Source organism: Ictidomys tridecemlineatus, chromosome 5 (assembly GCF_052094955.1).
Source record: "Ictidomys tridecemlineatus isolate mIctTri1 chromosome 5, mIctTri1.hap1, whole genome shotgun sequence".
In the NCBI taxonomy this organism is placed as follows: Eukaryota; Metazoa; Chordata; class Mammalia; order Rodentia; family Sciuridae; genus Ictidomys; species Ictidomys tridecemlineatus.
Window position 1 is genome coordinate 15,034,588 of NC_135481.1, and position 20,362 is coordinate 15,054,949.

General features: G+C 49.2%; 1 protein-coding gene across 3 annotated transcripts in view; it reads right to left on the reverse strand.

The window, feature by feature from the left end:
- Positions 1-20,362, reverse strand: part of Coro2b (coronin 2B) — a 136,803-nt gene that overhangs the window by 52,440 nt on the left and 64,001 nt on the right. For all 3 annotated transcript variants that reach the window (XM_078049397.1, XM_078049399.1, XM_040276239.2), the window contains one exon: positions 17,666-17,866. In XM_078049397.1, the coding sequence (XP_077905523.1) occupies positions 17,666-17,866 (201 nt within the window). Of the gene's footprint in view, positions 1-17,665; positions 17,867-20,362 lie in introns of those variants that run through there.

The following is a 20,362-nucleotide window of genomic DNA, read 5'->3' on the forward strand; positions in this document are numbered from 1 at the left end:
GGAGTGGGCTGTTCCTAGTAGAATCTAGGTGGTGTTCAGCGCAAAATCATTTAACTTTTGAAATATGTTTAAAAAGTTTAATAATAAAATGTTGGGGGGATCTATCTTTCTCAGCTTAAAGTATTTAATAAGTTAATACTTGATGCATTGCTATCAAAGTTAGGAACAAGACACCACTATCATTGAACACTTTTCTGGAGGTACTAGCCAATGCAATTAGAAAAGAAAAAGTATTGGGTATGTGGATTGATGATAAATCTCCTGCCTAGCATTCACAAGGCTCCAGAGTTGATCACCAGCACTGCTAAAAACCAAAACAACACAACAACAGCACCAACAACAAAATTGGAGGTCTAAAATATATAAATGAAAAGGTACAAATATTGGGGCTAGGGTTGAGGCTCAGTGGTAGTGCACTTGCCTAGCATGCGTGAGGCACTGAGTTCGATTCTCAGCACCACATACAAATAAATAAAATAAAGGTCCATCAACAACTTTAAAAAAATAAGTTAAAAAAAGGAAAAAAAGAAAAAGGTACAAGTATCACTATTTGCAAATGTCAATATCCCTAGAAAACGCAAAAGAAACCATAGAAAAATGACTACAAACAATTGGTAAATTTAGGAACATGGTGATTATTATTAACATATAGAAATCTGTGGCTTTCAAGTATACAATCACCAACTAGTGTATATTAAGGAAGAAGAATTTTATGCAACAATACAACAAAAATGGTAAATGTGTGTAACAAGAAGTGTATAAGAGCTAAGTGAAAAAAATAATTTTACAAAAGGAAAAGACTAGAAAAAGTAAACTATGTTCATAGATAGACTCAACATCATACAATCTCTTTAATCTATAGATTTAACTTAATCTCAACAAAAATATCAAGAAAGCCAGGAATGGTGGTGCATTCCTGTAATCTCAGCAATTCAAGAGGGGGAGGCAAGAGGAACACAAGCTTGAGGCCAGCATGGGCAATTTAGTGAGAACTTGTTTCAAAGTAAAATTTTTTTTTTTTTAAAGAGAGAGTGAGAGAGGAGAGAGAGAGAGAGAGAGAGAGAGGGAGAGAGAATTTTTTAATATTTATTTTTTAGTTATTGGCGGACACAACATCTTTGTTGGTATGTGGTGCTGAGGATCGAACCCGGGCCGCATGCATGCCAGGCGAGCGCGCTACCGCTTGAGCCACATCCCCAGCCCCAAAGTAAAAAAATTTTTAAAGAAGGGCTGAGGGTGTAGCTCAGTGGTAGAACACCTCTGGTTTAAATCCCCACTACCCCACCACACACACAAAACTCAAAGATTGAAACATAAAAAATGGTATTATAAAAATACTGAAAGGCCTGGTGGAAAATTTGCTTTATAACCTCAGAAAAAAGATCTTTCTAACGATGACCCAAGATAGAGCCATAAAAGAAAAGACTAACAAACTAAACTACTTGAAATTTATTTTATTTTTGGTTTTTGGTGTTAAGGACTGAACCCAGGGTCTCTCACATGGTTGGCAGGAGATTTACCACTGGGCTACTCCCCAATCCTTGAAATTTAAACGAAGAAATCTGCATTGCAAAAGTCACCATTTGAAAGGTATATCTATAATGCAGACTCTACACAAAGGGCGAATTTCACTAATACATAAAGGACTTCTTAAATCAAGGAAAAAAGCACAGGCCTTATAGAACAATGAGCAAAGGAATGGAAGGGCAGTTCACATAAATAGGAGAGGCAAATAGATTTTAAGCATATAAAAATACTTTTGACCTCATTTAAAAATATAAACTATCCTGAGAAAGTTTTCCAATCTATCAGTATGACAAAAATAAAAGTATGGGGCTGGAGATGTAGCTCAGTGGTAGAACACTTGCTGAGCACACGCTAGGAACCGGGTTCAATCTACAGTACCGCAGTGGGGGAGAAAGTATAACATTCAATTTTTAAGGGAGTAAGGAAACGGGCATACTTCTATTTTGCTGGTGAGAATGTAACTTGTTATACTTATTTTTGTTTTTGTTGGTACCAGAAGTTAAACCCATGGGTACTTACCCACTGGACCACATCCCCTTCCCTTTTTACTTTTTTATTTTGAGACAATTTGAGAGAGAGAGTCTCACTAAGTTGCTTAGAGCCTCACTACTGGCCTTGAACTTGTGATCCTACCTCAACTTCCTGAGTCACTGGAATTACAGGCATGTGCCACTGCACTGGGAAACAATTGCATTAATATCTATCAACATCTCAGAAGTATGCCTTGTGCAGCGGTGCATGCCTGTAATCCCAGCGATTCAGGAGGATGAAGCAGGAAGATGACAAGTTCAAGGTCAACTTCAGCAATTTAGTGACACTGTCTCAAGAAACAGAAAAAAAAGAAAAAGAAAAGATAAAAAGAAATTTCTATTCTGGAAATTTGAACCAAGGTCTATTTGTATTCACTAAAATTCAGAGATCTTAGTTGTTAGCCTCATTGAATTTTTATATGTGTGTACAACACCATTATGATCAGGACACAGACCATTTCTGTTATTCTAAATGAGGTTTCCTTATGCTCACACACCCACTATGCCGACCTCCATCACTGTAGATCAATTTTGCCAGCTCTTGAACTACAAATGAGTGGACTGATACAGTGAATACTGCTTGGTCTCTGGCATCTGTTGCTCAACAAGACTTAAAGATTCATCAGGCTGCTGTGTGTATTGGTAGTTATTCTTTTCTATTGATGCATACTAGTCCATTTTATAAATCTACCACAATTTATATATTCTGCTGATACACGTTTGGGTTATTTCTGGTTTGGATCTATTGTAAATAAAGCTGCTGGCAACCATTCCCCTATAGTCTTGAGTGTGTGTGTGTGTGTGTGCACATGTGTGTGTGTATGCATTTTTCTTGGGTGTAAATCTACAAGTGGAGTTGCTTGATCACATTGGGGTACATATCTGTTTATTAGACACACCCAGTTTTCTAAAATGGTTATAACATTGTACATTCCCACCAGCTGGGTGTGGGCTTTCTAGTTGTTCCTCATCCTCAACAATGCTCAATACTGTCAGTCTTAAATCTTGGCCATTCGGGTAGGTATGACTGGTGGTTTTAATTTGCATTTTCCTGGTAAATAATGCTGTGCGAAGGACATGAACAATGCGCACACACAAGAAATGCAAATAGATCTTAGTTGCGCTAATGAAAATGCTACTCGAAAGAGGAAGCAGCACCCTTCCACGGGCTCACTGGCTACCGGGACGGACATCTGCTTGCATGCGAAGCACGTCCTGCCCCCTCACTCCCATCTTTAAATGCAGTCCTGTTAGGGATTACAGTCCTTTTCAGATATGGGCTATGCAAACACCGCCCCCTGCCTGTGGCTTGCCTTCTTCCTCATTGGATCTTTGGGTGTGCAAAAGTTTTAAAACTTGATCAATTTATCAATTGTTTTTTATGGTCATGGCTCTCTGTGTCTTGCTAGCAATCTTTACCTATGACAAGTCAGAAAGAAATCCTGCTCTGAGCGTGTTTCCTGGTAGGAAGCACATTCCCCTAGTACTATCATTTCAACCTGTAGAAGTCCAGCCTGCAGATGCCCCTGCCACAAAGGCCAGTCACCAACCATTCTCTGCCACATCTTTTATAATAGTGAAAGTTGGGAGGCAATCTAAATGCCCATGTACAGATAATACATGGCTCAGTGAATGACGGCACCATACAGACCCGGCAATACTGTGAGGAAACTCCGTACTGATGATGTTGAAGATATGTAATTACATTAAAAAGGCAAGATGCAGAGAGAACGATGCAGGTAGGAGGCTGTCTCTGTATAATATACACAATGGTCCTCAGCATCCCCTGGGCGGGGTTATGTCCCGAGAAACTCATCTTAAGTTGAAATTGTGGACACAACCTCCTGACCCTCAGAGCCCAGCAGCCCAGCACCCCCCAGAGTGGATGCTGGTGATCGCGGGGCTGCCTGGAGCGCGGCCCTGCAGCCAGCATCACAAAGAAGTATCAGAACAAAGTGGTAGCCTGGGAAGAGTCGAGATCAAAATTTGAAATTCAGTTTCTCCTGAAGGTGCACCCCTTTCTCATCCTTCTGAAATTGAAAAGATGCAACTTGAGCCACCCTAAATTGGGGAATGTCTGTGTGCATGCCACGTGTGTGTGTGTGTGTGTGTGTGTGTGTGTGTGTGTGTGTGTGTGTGAGAACTTTGGGGAGGACACTGGGAGCTCTGGTTGCCTCCTAGTGGAGGAAGGGAGCAACTGGAAGCTGGGTGTGACAGGCGGGCTTCTCACTTGCGTCCTTGGTGAACATAACTTTTGAAGTTCAAGTGCCTAAAGGCTTTGCCTGTCTGGAACAAGCACTTGTTTGTAAATAGGTGAGTAACTCCAGGTGGGCAGGAGTGTCTGTGTGGGGGCACTGGTGGGTAAGGGCAGCAAGAGGGAGGGAAGAGTGGGAGCAAAAGCTGGAGGGCAAGGCGGCTGCACTGCTCACAAACCGGGGTGCACAGGACTCTCCACTGCACCCCAACCAGCAGGGGCATTTACAGCTCACAGGAAACACCCACTGCTGTCAGCACACTGGGGGAGTTTATCTCCTCCGTGTCATTTAAACCTTGATCTGGTCCAAGGAGTAGGCCTTAGGAATGATGTCTGTTAGACAGAAGAGGAGAGGGAACTGTGGAGAGGTTCAAGGTAGCACAGCCGTGAAGTGCCTAACTGGACCTAGGGCTGTGCACCTTTCCTCTGCCGAGCTCTCTAAGATCAGGGTGGGAAAGCGAGGGTGGAGGGAGCTAAGCACCCAGGAGTGAGCACACTGCTCCTCCCTGGCTCTCTGGCCAGCTCTGCCCCACTCCATCCAGGTTCCTGCTGGCCCCAGCCCCATGGCCACTCCCACCAGCAACCCCCACCAAGTTGTCGGCAGGAAGGAGGCACAGATGGCAGGCGAGGCCCAGGCCCCCAGCCAGGATCCCCCAGCTGTCGCTCTGGAGAGCACCCTGCGCCTCGTCCTCCTCTAGCTCCCTTGAACAATTGGGAGCCTGCCAGCCTGGCCCCAGCTGTTCCCTCTCCCTGGTCCAGGGCGCTGCAGACCCAGACTCCTGGGCCTTTGTCTCCAGGGAGGCAGGAACACAGACTCCCAGAGCATCGGCTGGCAAGATCTCGAATGACAACGGGACCCACATCAAATTTTATAGATGGGGAAACTGAGGCCCAAAGGGCCAGCAGAAGCCAGGCCTCCTGACTTCCAGGGAGGCTGGGGATATGGGTGGGGTGCACCCAGGGGCAAGGGGTGCAGGCAGGTTGCCTCGCCCCTCCCCACCAGCCTCCGCCAGGGCAGCTCAGCTCATTGGGATTTTGAACAATGATTTTCCCCCTGGTTTTGTTCTTGGGGTCTTTAACCTGATGGTCCACAGACCATTTCCAGGAGGTCTGTGAACCTGGATGGGAGAAAGGTTGGGTCTCTGTTTTCCCTCTCCTCTACCTGAGATTTCACCCTGTGTTCCTTCATCAGTGCAGTCAGCGAATCCCCTTAGGATCAGCCAAACCTGTCATGTTCTCATCCCCGAACATCACAGATGTTCTCAGATCACATCTGTTACTTCAGAATGCTGTTCACGCTCATCACTATTTGGAGATTAGAGTCGTTATTAGGCCCCCACTGGATCCTGTTATTTAGTGCAGAGATATAAAACCTTTCCACTCCCTTACCCCATCCTGCCACGCTTATTGACAGCTAGAGTTCCACAGAATCAGTTTCTTTGCATTTCATTTATGTACCTAAAAACTTTATCCTATGAAGGGATCCTGGGCTTTTCTAGACTTCAAAGGGGGGTCTCCCTACCCCAAAAAGTTAAGGAGCCTGTTTGAGGTGAACAAGTCTCCAGTATTAGAAACGAAAGTGTGAAATCTTTCGTACCACACCCGTGGCCTAGTTAAACTGAAGCCGGATCCCACCGGAGGGATGGTGTGCTGGGGTGGGGGTGTCGCCCTGCAGGGCTGCACCTGGGTCACGGGAGCAGGAGGGTCCCCAGGCTCCAGCACCTTCCAGGCCATGTACCTCCTCATCCGACCCTCAGAACACTCTTGGACTCTGCAATAGCATTTCTCCTACTTTGTCACCAAGGAAACTGCGAGGTACAAGCCAGTTTAGGCAATGGACCCACAGCACACGGTTAGTAAGTGGTGGAGCTGGGATTTGCACCCAGGACATCCAATGCCAGACCCTGCCTGCCTAATCACCAGACACACTGCCTCCCTGCCTGGCTGGATGGCTGCCTCTCATGGATCCTCCCTAAGGTGTTGCTGCTTCCTGGGTGCTTCTCTTGGTAAGAGTGGGGGGTGGAGGGTTTGGAATCCTGGAGAGTTCACCACTCTGACAAATGTGGACTGATGAGCTATGCAGCCTTGACCAAGTCCCTTGACCTCTCTGGGCCGCCGGGCCTCCATCTATAAATCACATAGTTCAAAGCATTGCCACTCCCTCTCTTTCCCCTCCCATGTTCACCTGATGACCCACTTGGAGACATAGGCACAGGTTGCTTAGCAACTAAAATCAAGGTCGCAGCTGAGTGGAAGGAAAAGTGGGGAAGACGGATGAGAAGCAGAGCGCTCTGTGAGCCGGATGCGGCAGAGCAGGCTCTTGTTCTAAGAGGCCGGGAATGCCACGGCCAGCACGCCTGCCCCATCATGATGACCTATAAGAGCCCTGGGAGGGACAGGGAGCGGGGAGGCACTCCAGAGGTGGAGACTGCCCTTGGACCACACCAGGCCTGGAGCCTGCCAGGCGATGCCAACTGCGGATAGTTGTTCTGGAAGCTGTGATGAGAAGTTCAGGGCAGGAGTCTCGGTTAAGGCCTCCAGGCCCTGTGGGCCCCCGGGGATGGTCTGCCTCAAGCCGGGTCACTCCAGTCCTCATCCCCACAGACTCACGCACCCTCTGTCCCTTCTGTTCCCTGAAGGGGTGGCATCACAGCCCTGTGCAGTGGAGCCTTCAGAGCTGGGCTCGACCTGGTGAGGCGGTGGGTCTCCCTCCACCCGGTCCCTCTTGAGCGGCTTGAAGGCGGCTGCCCTGTATGGCAGGTCTCGCTGCCCACTGAAATCCCCTAGCAACACACTCCTTTGGGTCACCATAACCTTCGCCATGTACACATTGGGAGGGACGAGCCACTGTCAAGTGGCTGAGTGCAAGGACCCTGGGAAGAGGCCGCGGGTGCAACCTGGGACAGGACACTTCTCCACTTCCTGGGGCCAGGATCTGTCACGGCACAGTGAGGTGCTTAGAGGATGTGGGTGCTGGGGCGCTGGCTTCAAAGGGGCTCAGAGCATAGAATCACAGACCCACGCCCATCAATGGCCTCGTGCTAACATCTGAGCCAGCCAGACCCCAGAAAGCCCCTGTCCCCGATTCCCAGCATCCCTTTCCTCCCAACCTGGAGCTTACTAGAGTAATAATCATGGAAACAGCACAGCTCTCATCTATTGAGCACTTGCTGTATGCCAGCGGCTGCAGCGAAGCTTTCACACGCCTTATTTCATTTTACCTGACAGAAGCCCAACCTCAGGAAGCAGGCAGGCCCACTGCAGGGGGCCTCGGAAGAGACCAGCCTCCTCCCCACACTCTCCCTCCTCCAGGCACTCAGCACAGAGCAGCTCAGCACGGAGCAGCGCAATTAGTCATGGCTCCCAGGAGGCCCTGGGCCACCCTCTCTGTTCCTTTTAGGCAAAAATGGCTTTACTTTGCCGGCCCTCCCTGTAGGCAGGGTGAGGCTCATGGCCAAGGACACAGACAGCTGCACACAGGCCAGAGACAAGCCTGGTCCTTACCAAAATGCAGTTTCCAAAGCCCACAGGCCCATCCTGGGATGGGGGAAATGGGGGAGAGGGTGGGCAAAAGGCGACACACCACATCCTGGGTGTCACCACAGCTCCCAGGACAGAGCACATGATCTGTGCCAGGCTGCGAGCTCAGTGTTCTTAACAGCACCCCATTGAATCATCACAGCACCCCGAGACATGAGTCCTGTCAGTGTTTCATAAGAGGGACACTGAGGCACGGAGTGGTTGTGAGCCTGGAACGGTGCCACTGAGGGATACACTATTTTTTTTTAAGGGGGGGGGAGAGAGAGAGAGAGAGAGAGAGAGAGAGAGAGAGAGAGAGAGAGAGAGAGAGCATTTTAATATTTATTTTTTAGTATTTGGCGCACACAACATCTTAGTTTGTATGTGGTGCTGAGTTTCGAACCCCGGCCGCACGCATGCTAGGTGAGCGCGCTACCGCTTGAGCCACACCCCCAGCCCCAAGGGATACACTATTAGTCCCCAACTCTGTGGGGCTGCGGGCCTTGGAAGGAAAATGGGGAGCAGATCAAGTGACTGGCAGGCTGCTTCGGAGTCCCGATCGGTGCTGCTGGCTGGAGTTAGGACCTGAATTCAGAGTCCTGAAGCAGGTGCCACTGTCCCCAACCCTCTGGTTCTGTGAGGAAGGAGGGTAATGGAGGCAAGGGACAGCTCAGCTGAGGCCGGACCCAGGCAGAGGGATGGATTCTCCTACCTCCCACGATGCCCACCAGCCAGGCATCCCCGGCCTCCGGGACCCCAAATCCGGACAACAGCCCATCCCATAAGCTTGAAATAAATTAAGGGAGCGACATGGCATTTCTGCTGAAGACTTGCCTTCACTCTTCTCAAAAATAAGCAGCCATTCTTCCAAAAATGGGAAAGACACAAAGCGAGGCTGTCAATCTCAGGCCTCAGACAAATGGAATAAAGTTGCGACTTTCCTCTCTCTCTGAGCACAATTCTTCCCTTCCCAAAGTCACTTACTGTACATTCAGGCTGTCACGGGCTTTGAGATGCAAATTGCACCCGTGGAAGGCAGAACAAAGAGCAATTGAGGAAGGAGCTGAAAAATGGATTTGGAAAAGGCTCTCTGAACCCCCGAGCAGAGGGGGACCTCATGGCAGACGGGCAACGACAAGATTCAGGGCTTTTCTATGAGGAGATGAGGCTTGAGGAGCTCCTTGCTGAGTGCAAGAGGTTGGAATGGAAGCAAAGTCTTCGGACCAGCAAGGAAGCCTGACTTTACCGAAGTCCCCTGCACTGGGCTGGGCACCTTCTTCCCCACTCTTCTGTTAATATTAGGCCTCAAACGTCCCGCAAGCCATGAAGCTAACTAGTCACCAATTTCTGGAGTAAGAGCAGCTGGGGCAGCAGGTGGGACTGCTAGAAGGGCTTTCAGGGGAGGGTGCAGCCCCCACAGGACACACATTCCCCCCAAGCCCAGGAAAGAGAGGCTGCCAGGACCAGCAAAAAGAAGACTCCAACCTCGGGAGATGGGACTGGGACTCTGGGAATTGGCTCAAGTCTGCCTGATGCTCCCCTGCTGAGCACCCCCCCACCTGCCTTTTGCCAGTTACCCCACTCCTGGGCTCTCAGTCCAAGAGAGACAGCTTGCCAAGCATGGTAATGCACGCCTGTAATCCTAGTGGCTCAGGAGGCTGAGGCAGGAGGATTGTGAGTTCAAGGCCAGCCTCAGCAAAAGTGAGGCGCCAAGCAACTCAGTGAGACCCTGTCTCTAAGTAAAATACAAAATAGGGCTAGGGATGTGGCTCAGTGGTGGAGTGCCCTGAGTTCAATCCCTGGTACCAAACAAACAAATAAACAAAAAATACAAGGAGGTAGGGCTCACTGGAATGTAAACTCCATGTGGACAAGGACTTGGTCTTGTTTCCTGTTGCATCCCTGGTCCAGGAGCGCTGAGTGAAATAGTAGGTGCTTAATAAACCTTATGTTGTATGGATGGGTGGGTGAGTGGGTGGGTGGATGGGTGGAAGGATGGACTAACCACTGAGAAAATAAGGGAGCATGTAGGAAGGGCTTTAACCGTGGCAGACACAAGCTACCTCCAGATGGGCCCTGGGATGGGAAGGCGTCACGGAGCTGGCAGCATTTGAGATGGGCCTTGAGGGAGGAGGAGAAGGAGCCATTCTTGTGTCCTACACAGTGCCTACCCGCACACTCGTGAGGACACATTTGAATAAAATGGCATTAGAAGGGAACAGAATGTGAGAGCTAAAATGAGCCTTAGAAATCATGTGGTCCAACCTCGTCATCTCGCAGAAGGGAAAACTGGGACACAAGAGGGTAAAGTGACTCATGCAAAGTCACACAGCACCTGAGTGGCAGTGCAGAGATTCACTGGAGGTCTGTCTGTTCCTGGAAGCTGCGTTCCGAGTCACTGTCCTGAGCTGCTCTCCTGACCCACGCTCTGGTCTCCTAAGACTGCCTTGACGAGTTCAGCTTCCCATCTTGCCCCAATGAGGCTCCACTGACCCCAGAACTGCAGCGACCACCTAGACCTGGTTAGGTTTCCCGCCTCAGAGACATCAGAGATGACAGAGAAGGCAAGAAGAGGCCACTGGTTGGGTGAAGGAGGAGGATGTGTCTCCTCATCCCAGAGACCAGGGGGAAATGTTCTGTCTCCAGGCTGAGCCTAGGCAAGATCGGGGAAGGCGGGGAGCGGCAGGGATGACCCCCACCTGGAGGCAGAACCCAGCATCCCATGCCCAGGACTGGGCCGCTGCGTTAAAGCAGAGGTACCAGCTACCTGTGTCCTAGATGGCTACATCTGAGCGTAAAGTAAGTGGGACCCCAGCTTCCAGGGAAGGCGGGAGTGGCAGGGTGCACGGAGGACACATGTGTTCAAAAGCTCGCCTGCCCCTCACGGAGCTGGTTCCTGGAGCAAGACACAGGACTAACCCTGCAGGGAACACTCACCAGCCCAGCCCACAATAGGAAGATTACGGGTCCCTCAGAGACCAGCCCAATGGCACTGGGGCCGGGCCCTTGTCCCCTAACTGAAGGAATGAGGTTCTCGTGGGTCTCTCGGTGCAGAACCTCTCCCCTGCCTGTTCTGCTGACGAGGACTGCTGCCTCAGTTCTTCAGAGAGGAAGTGTCCCTACAACCTGCCGCACCTGTTGGAGTTTAGGAAACACCTGTTCTCCTGGCTGCCAGGAGACACGTCCACGTGCTGGCACATGGGAGGAGGTCACCAAGGTATCCCTGTTCAAGGCACATCGGTGGAAATGCTGCTCCTTAACTCTCTGTGAGGTGGGCGGGCCTGTGGCTGAGAGAGCCCTGGTCTTAAACTCTGGCTCTGCCACTTGTATGTAGTGCAGTCAAGTGATTTCTCTGAGCCTCTGTTTCTTCATCTGTCAAATGGGGAGAATAACTACTTTTGCTGTGGGGCTTAGTGAGAATCCAAAAGAGCAGGCGTGTTGGACCCTTGAAAGCTCCCAGGTGACTCAAGCCTACAGCCTGGGCTGGGTTACCGGAGAAGCCAGACTCCTGACATCCACGCCCTGATTCCTCTTTCCTGCCAGGTGCCCGTCGGCGTACCAGTAGCAGTGACTCCAGCCCTGGTCTTGCAGCCTCGCTCTGGAGGTGGCAGGCAGTGCTGATGGGGTGCAGCAGGAAAGTGGGTGCACCTGGGGAGGCCCCTGTAGATAATCAGGCTGCTGGAATATTCATAAAGCCCCTCCAGCTGTGCCAGGCAATCAGGGTGCCGACTGCACCCCCCCCCCTGGAGTTTAACATTCTACTCCAGAGGCGAGAGCGCGTAGCTGCATGTTAACTACGGAAAAAACGGGCTCTGGCCTTCACAGCAGCGGCCTGAACAAGAGCCCCGAGGAAGACACATCCACTCCTTCAGGATCTGAACAGATCTGCTCCTTGGGGACCTGCCGGCCACCAGGACTGCCCTGTCCACCAGTGTCCAGGCAGTGGAAAAAGTCACAGACTGGGAAACAAGCAAGTGGGCTTTGGGTGCAGCTCCTGCACTGACCAGTGAGCTGGCCCAGGTGTGGCTCCTGCCTGACTCTGCAGCCTCAGTTTCCCCAAGTGTGAGATGAGGACAGACGGCTCTACCCATCTGCTGAGAGCATCAATGAAGACAGTCTGCTACCCTTGGCGTTCACAGGCCCAGCATTGTTAGAGCTGTTTGTGCTGGTGGTGGACAGGGCTTCCTACCCCGGAGGAAGATTGTTGATGAGACATATTGAAACCTCAAGTGAGCTGGCTGTAAAGGAGTCTCAACAAAAGCAGGAAGGCTTTCTGGAAGATTCTGAGCCTCCCTCACAAGGCTTGGTTTCGGGGTAGAGATTTGGAAGTCCTGGGCAAGTTCTACCCTCTTCTGGCTCAAACCTCTCAGAGAAGCAAGAAAGGAATGGAAGAGACCCCTGATGGCGGGGGAGGAGGTGGTCAGAACTGCTAACGCAGACAACCCATGGCCTGCGGTTGGCTCAGGACAATGACCTGGAGCCATTCAGTACCGGGACAGGCGTGCACCACTGTGTCCACAGCTCATAAGGAACACGCAAAGCCACGACCAGGAGTCACCAAGAAATGGCCAAAGTCTTTTCTGTGTTTATGTATTGAGTAATATACAAACTGTTTTAGGAGATATTTCTACCAAACTGGGAGAAAGAAAACTGAAGTTAAAATAATTGGCCTTCTCTTTCCTAAAGTTGGCTGACAGGAAGCAGCTCTGCCCAATACACAGGGGTCTGCATTTGGCATTGTTGTGACGGTTCATAGCCCTGCCTTCTCTGGCTCCCCCAGCACCAGCCAGGCAGTCCTGAGCCTCAGGAGTCCCACTGAGCCATATTCCCTTCATGCCTGAGGCCCAGCCCTAACCGAAGGGGACTGCAGGTGTGGCCCAGGCCGTGGGGCCAGGGCTGCCCTGATTCCTGAGCAGCCCTTTTATTGGAGGTGCCACCCTGCTCCATATAGTTCCCAGACCTCAGGTCCTGCTTCAAACTAAATAAAGCCCCCTGATCCTTGGTCAGGACCCCCATCATGCCCTCACCCTGGGCATTCAGCTCTGGGTGAACTTTCTACAGTGAGCAGGTCGTCACATGTGCTTAGAGAAAACATTGCCGCACACACATCCATCCCTGTTGGAGCACGGGGGGTGCTCATGTTCCAGGTAGAGGTGCTCATGTTCCAAGACGTCCCTTGGAGCAGGAGTGGGCAGCTGGCAGAGCCAGGGGTGGCCTAGTGCCCAGGTGAGGATGTTGGGGGCCTCTGAAACCCCAGCCCCTCTTCCAACCAGGTACACAAGTCACATTCATAACTTTTTCCTAAAGCCCATGATATTAAGTATTCCCTGTTTAAAAAAAAAAATTAGAACACATGCTAAAACAAAAAGAAGAAAGAGAGCACTGTGCTTCCCAGGGTGGAGAGAACCAACCACCTTTAACATTTGCAATATCTTTTTTTCCAGACAGATAGATATTTTTTTAGTGTGATTGATCATATATTGCACCCCCCCTTCTTATTTTTTATTTTTTGCTTGACAGTATATCATCGTTTCTCATTGAATATGTCTCTGTGTCAGCAGTTCTCAAATGGGTCTGGGGACCTCGACAGATCCTCAAGACCTTTTCAGGGAATCCATTGAGTTGAAACATTCTCATAATGACACTAAGGACCTTGGTGGCCTTTCCACTCCTTCTCTCCCAAGTGGGTTTTCCAGAGGCTGCCTGATGGGCCACAGGGCAACAGCTGGATGCAGAAGCAGATGCAGAATCTGGCATCCGTATCAAGCCAGACTCTCATTAAAGAGATTGCAAAAGCATAAAATTGTGCTAGTTTTCTTGTTAATTTCTTTTTTATTTTATTTATTTATTTATTTATTTTGGTTTGGGAAAGTATAGTTATTTTTCATGAAAGTATGTCCTCCAGGACAATATAAAATAGGTAATTTTTTTTTTTTTTTAAAGTACCAGACTTTGAGCCTGGGAGTACTTTACTACTGAGCCATATCCCCCACCTTTTTTTTTTTTTTTTTTTTAGAGACAGGGTTTTGCTGAGTTGCTTAGGGCCTCACGAAGTTCCTGAGGCTGAGTTTGAACTCACGATCCCCCTGCCTCAGCCTCCCAAGTCACTGGGATTATAAGTGTGCACCACCTCATCTGACTGTTATCATTATTTTAAGTGAATTAATAAATACATATTTTATGATTCTTTCATTTTTATTCTGAATATGCTAAAAATTGATAGTTATATTTAAAAAAAAAACTCTTCACACCCCTTAATAATTTTTAAGACTTGAAAAGTGATCCTGAGACTGTTTGAGAAGGACTGATTCACAAAATCAGGGTGTTGTTTTATTTTGGTACTAAGGATTGAACCCAAGGACATGTTACCACTGAGCCACATCCCCATCCCTTTTAATTTTTTATTTTGAGACAGGGTCTCGCTAAGTTGCTTAGGGCCTCTCTAAGTTGCTGAGGCTGGCCTTGAACTAGCAATCTTCCTGTTTCAGCCTCATGAGTTGCTGGGATTATAGGCATGCGTCTCTTTTTGGTCACAAGATCAGTTTTGATGACTGCATGGCGTCCACAGAGAAATTTGTTTACCTGCTTCCTTATTGATGGACTTGCAATTTTTCTCTATTATAAAATGTTGCACAAATTATAGAATACTTACATAAAGTGAAAACTTCTTGAAATGAGAGAAAACAAAAGGAATCAACTGGTAGTAGGAGCTGTCATTATCATGATTGATCAAGTTACACAAACTGCATCACAGAACGTGAACAAATAAAAGAAAATGTGCATACAAAAATACATGCATAGGTACATAGGTATTACATATTTCTAAATTGGGCAACTTATCCTTGTAAAGAATGCTATGCTATCTTTTCTGTTTTCTGCAAAGTGCTTACAATGTCTGATTGTATTCTAGACCAGGGTTACCAACAATATAAAATGTTTTGTTACCATTACAGAAATTAGGGAGAAGAGTTGAGAAATTAATCAATCTGACAGAAATTTTATTTCTATTGGAAAGAATTTGAAATTGAGGTTTGCTTTTAAAAAATCAAATACTACAAAATGCTTCAAACATTTTTCTTTTTTAAATACACTTGAGAATAGCTCTGCAGGACAAACTCCTGTGGCATTGCTGGGCCAGTGGACATGAACCTTTAAATACAATGGACACCACTGGTTGCCTCATCGGTATCTCCCCAAGAGCATACTGGAGCTCCCCTGGAGCACCGGCTCTCTCACACCTTGGGCAACACTGAGGATCCTGACTCTTCAATCTTTTCCAATTAGTAGCTAAAAGATGTATTTTGTCTTCTGTGAATTGCTTATGAATCTCTCATGCTCACTTTTGAATTTTTTCTTATTGATTTTTCTGGAGCTCTTTATATACTCTGGACATAAATCTTTGGTCTGTTACACACTGCACAGATTGTATCCAAGTGTGTAGCTTTTCTTTTTCTGTAATCAATAGGTTTTTATCAAAAACATTCTAATTTATATAGGAGGACACTAGTGGTTTTTAATAAAATAAGTGAATATTCTTTTGTTTGCTTTTTTTTTTTCTTCGATACTGAGGATTGAACCCAGGGGCACTTAAAAACTGAGCCCCATCCCCAGCCCTTTTTAACATTTTATTTAGAGACAGGGTCTCTCTGAGTTACTTAAGGCCTCCCTAATTGGCAGAGGCTGACTTTAAACTCACAATCCTCCTGCCCCAGCCTCTGGAGCTGCTAGGATTACAGGCATGTGCCACCACACCTGGCTACAAGTGAGCATTTTTGACCTTTAGTCATAGCTGTATTACTGACTGTCTCATCCAATTCCTAATACATGCAAAAAATGTCCTCAGGTTTAATGCAAAATACAAGATAAGCAGATGTTGGGTATTTCTACAATGTGAATTCAATGTTATCTTTTATTGGGTGTTAAAAACTGTGTACTAAACTGAGAGGATGTTTATATAAAAATACAGCTGCCTTGATTTTAAGAACACTCTAAATATTTAAGAGCACTATGGCTTTTTATTTTTTAATTCATAGTAAAACACTTTGAGAGAGGTCACAGTTTTCTGTGACCTCTGCTTTTTATAAGGAGCTAGGACTTCCCTAATTACTTATTTTTTATTGAGACATGATATTTGGACATCTTTTTGCAGGGGCTTTCCTTTTAATTTTGCTTAGGAATATTGTAGTTCAGAAACTATTATTTACAAAGTTTATTCTAATCTGTTAATCATTTCTTTAATGATTCGGGAGATCTTGTCTTGCTTCAGAAGCCTTTTTACTTGGCATGATTTTAAAAATATTCCCCATTTTTCTCTAACATACTAACAGTCTTCTTCCTCCCTCCCTCCCTCCCTCCTTCCCTTCCTTCCTCCCTCCTTTCCTTCCTTCTTTCCTAATGTTTAGATCTTTAATCCACCTGGAATTCATTTGTGTTATGGGGGTTGACTTGACCCTTGCCAGCCATAATAAAGTGGAGAGTGGCAGAATGTCTGCAATGGGCTTGTGCCCCAATAAAAACCAGCCGGGAGCCAGTTGCGGTGGCGCATGCCTGTAATCCCAGCAGCTTGGGAGGCTGAGGCAGGAGGATCACAAGCACAAAGCCAGCCTCAGCAATTTAGCAAAGCCCTGAGCAACTTAGCAAGACCCTGTCTCTAAATAAAATATCAAAAGGGCTGGGGATGTGGCTCAGTGGTTTAGCACCCCTGGGTTCAATCCCCTGTACACACACACACACACACACACACACACAGACCCAGCCAGGTTCCTGGAGCTGTGCTATCCCAAGGCAGACAGAGAGCCGAGGCCATCTGTCCCGGGAGGGGGGACAGACTACATCTCAGAAGCTCACCAGCAGAGCTGACAAGTTTTCCAAGAAAGTAACAAAACATCTTTAGCCTTGCATGTGGCTCACAAGCAGCTTTCCTGTCCGGTCCCACTTGAGGCCAAGGCAGATGCAGACAGGGGAGGACTTAGGATCCCTGCTGGACCATCACAGGGAAACAAGGGCAGAGGTTGAGAAATACCCAAGCCTGCGGCCAGCAAGCGGCAGAACCCAGGCTCCCGCCTCCAAGCGCACTCAGTGCTCCAGGGACATCTCTGTGTATCAGGCCCTGTCCTTGGGGTCCTCGAAGCTGCCTCCTCACTGGGAAAGAGGATCTGAGACTTTTCTAGAACTTTGATACCCCGCTGTGGTAGGAGAGACTAAAAAAATCCATCCCCGGCACCAGCCAGCAGAAGCAGGGCTTCCTTCCTTCCACAGGGGAGCGGTTTGGTGGGAGTGGGATGAGTCAGGCCAGGAAGGGGCGCTGAGCCATAAACAAGCAGGACTGACAGCAGGACCGACATCGAGCACTTTCCCTGAGGCGCGTGACCTCCCACAGGCCCCTAGGGCCTCCGCCCAAATGGCTGCAACTTAAAAATTTCATGATCTCGGCTTTGCAGACTGAACCTGCTGTATCCACATCAACATCCACGGAAGGCGGAGGACCTTTAGCTGGCGGCAGAGATGAGGGGGAGGTACACCATGGCCAGGCTCTCGGTGGAGGGCCATGATTTTTTAAAGAGTGGGATATTTTTGCAGACGCCCATACACCTGTGGCCGGGTCTTCATCCGCTCCAGCTCCAAACCAAAAGGATGCCCAGGGAGCTGACCTGAGAGCCGGGCTGGTCTTGGAGACGTGTCCAGTCCCTCAGGAAGGGAACCCCGTGGACACCGAGGGCAGTGGCTTATCCAAGTGCACACCTCTGGGAAAGTTCTGGAAAGGAATCTCAGGTCTCCTGGCTCCCCGGCCTGCCATTGTTCTGTGGTGTCTCATGAAGACCCCAGGGCCACCTACCTGCTCCAGGGGGATGACAAGGAAGGAGCCACCTCCTGCGCTCTCGGTGACGATGGCCAGGAAGCGGGCATTGACGGCACAGAAGTGGTTGTCGTGCACATTCTTGGTGATGGGGATCCCATCGAAGCAGTGCTCCCGGTTGGCCACCTTCCCGTAGACGTTCCGGAACTTGGAGCTGCGGTACTGCGGACGCCAGGACATCTGTGAGGGGCCAGGAGAGAGGAGGGTCAGGCAGGTCCCTGCTCTGTGAAGGGTCTGGGCTGGGCACCGGGAGTCGGGGGTGTAGGAGGTGAGCAAGTCCTGGTGCCTGCACTCAGGGAGCTGGGGGGGCAGGGTACAGCCTCCACCAATTCTGGGCCCACGATGTGCCAGCCCTGTGCCTACCAAAGTCCTTCGGGAGCAGAGACTGGCATGGGCATTCACACAGTTTCTGTTTTAGGTGCCCATGCCCACCCCACCTTCCAGAAAGATGGTAGGGTTCTTTCATTATCAAGGACCATGCCAAGTGAGGGAGCAAACCAACCACACGTGGACTGCCACCTAGGGTCCAAATTCAGTATGGAAGACAGGCGGGGGGGGGGGGGGGGGGGGCTGGCTGGGTGATCCCAGAGACTGAAACAATGCTGATGGCCAGGGGTCAGGGGGTGTTCATTTATGCACAACCCCCTGACCCCTCCTCTTGTTAGAGCTTCTAGATTCTTTCTAAAGTTTCTAATCCACAAGGGCATCCTCAGAAACCTCTTAGTCCCACTTGTCATCATCATTGCCATCATTACCATTATCATCATCATCAGGCACAGAGAGGTTAAGTGACTGTCCAAGGCCACAGAGCAGAGTAGAGGCCTAAGCATAGGTTTTTTTTTCCCTATGCCAGACTACCTTTTGGAGCAATATTCTTAATGTGAGGCCCAAGAATCACCTGTATCAAACTCACTCGGGGTGGAGGAGATCTCTGAGCCTCCCACGCCACCTACTATAAACACAGACTCCTCGTCCCAGTGCAGCCCTGCGGAATCCAACATTTTGTGGATGGAGCCCTGACATCAGCACTTGGATCCAGTTTCCTTGCCCTCCCCCACTCTCCCCCAGCAAGACAGACACACACACACACACTGAAATTCCCCAGGGGAGGAAAGACAAAAGGGAACACCTCCACAGGACCAGGAAGCCAACTCTGGGAATTTGCCTTTTGTACTTGGTTTAAGCAAAGCCAGGAGCTGGGCCACCAGGGCCTCCGGAAGGAAGGGGAAGCTCAGAATCCAAGGGCAGTCCCAGGGAGGACTCCTCACCGTGGGCAAGCTGCTTCCCCAGCTCGCGGCCCCCTCCTCCCTGCCTCTCCACTTCCCAGGGCCCTCCATCCCAGCCGGCTGTCTCCCACTGTCCCTGGCTCCCCACCTCTCCCACCTCCTGCTCTCTCTGCTGGCCATATGAACGTGGCCATCTGAACAGTCGTGCTGGAGAGCCCTGGACGGGGGCCTGTGGGCCACTGCTGCCCTGAGGCCTTCCCCTCTCTGGTGTCCAGTTCCTGGGTGACATCATCCATCCCCAAAGTGGAATCCCAGGTGGTCACTCAAGGTCCCTTCACATGGCACAGAGATGAAGTTTCTAATTTTAATAGTTGTGTGTTTATTTTCTTTTGCATTAAAAAAAACATAACATACATGCCAATTCCATGGTGTCACAGATACTATGGTCAGTGAGATTTTTTAATTTTTTTTCTTTAATTTTTTTTTTTTAGTCGTTGACGGATCTTTATTTTATTCACTTATTTATTTGTGGTGCTGAGAATCGAGCCCAGTGCCTCCCACATATGAGGCAAGTGCTCGACCACTGAGCCACAACCCCAGCCCTAGGAGGTTAATTTTTAAGAATCGATTCAAAGAAAAATAAAGTATGAAAAATATAGGATGGGTGGTCTGTGGGTCTGGTAAAAGTTCAATGGGAAGGGAAAAAGCTGGGACTCACTCTGTCTCTTCCAGGTAGAACATTCTAGATTCCACAGTTCCCATGGAAGAGAGGTGTTGAGCTTGCTCCTACCAACCCCCAGCCCCTTGCTGGAGCCTTCTGGCCTACAAAGCCTTTTCCTCCCCGTCTGCCCAGCCCAACCTCGGCCTTCAGGACCTGACTCGGATCGGACTCTGGCCCCTAGAGGCCTCCTCAGAGCCCAAGACAGTCAGGGCCTCTCCTGGGCTCCTGGCCCCAAGTTCTCCCTCCCTGCTCTGTGACGTCAGGAGGTGACACCAAGCTCTTCTGAGCAGAACTGAACTCTGGTTTGTGCTCTTTCTGGACAGCTGGTCCCTCCCTGGAGGGAGCCCACCCGAGTGAGGGACAACACCTCAGCTTCCACCAGAACCCAAAGAGTCCAGGTGTGGCAGTTGGGGACTTTGACAAGTTCTCCTTTAGTCCAGCATAGCCACAGCTGGGCCCTGGGGAGGGGGGCAGGTGGCCTCATTAGAGGCAGAGTGGCCCAGCTCTGTGCTCCTTCCTCCCACAGGGTCTCCTGAGGGCTGTGAGGAAATCGTCACAAGCAAAGGACTGGGAGCCACCCGGAGCTGAGTTCAGCTTCCATCTTTGCTACAGACTAGCTGTGCGACATGAGGAGGCTACTTAACCTCTCTGTGTCACCTCCATCTGCTCCTATATAAAGGAGGCTAATATCTGCACCAGCTCTGAGGGCTTGGGAGGAGTCGATGCCAT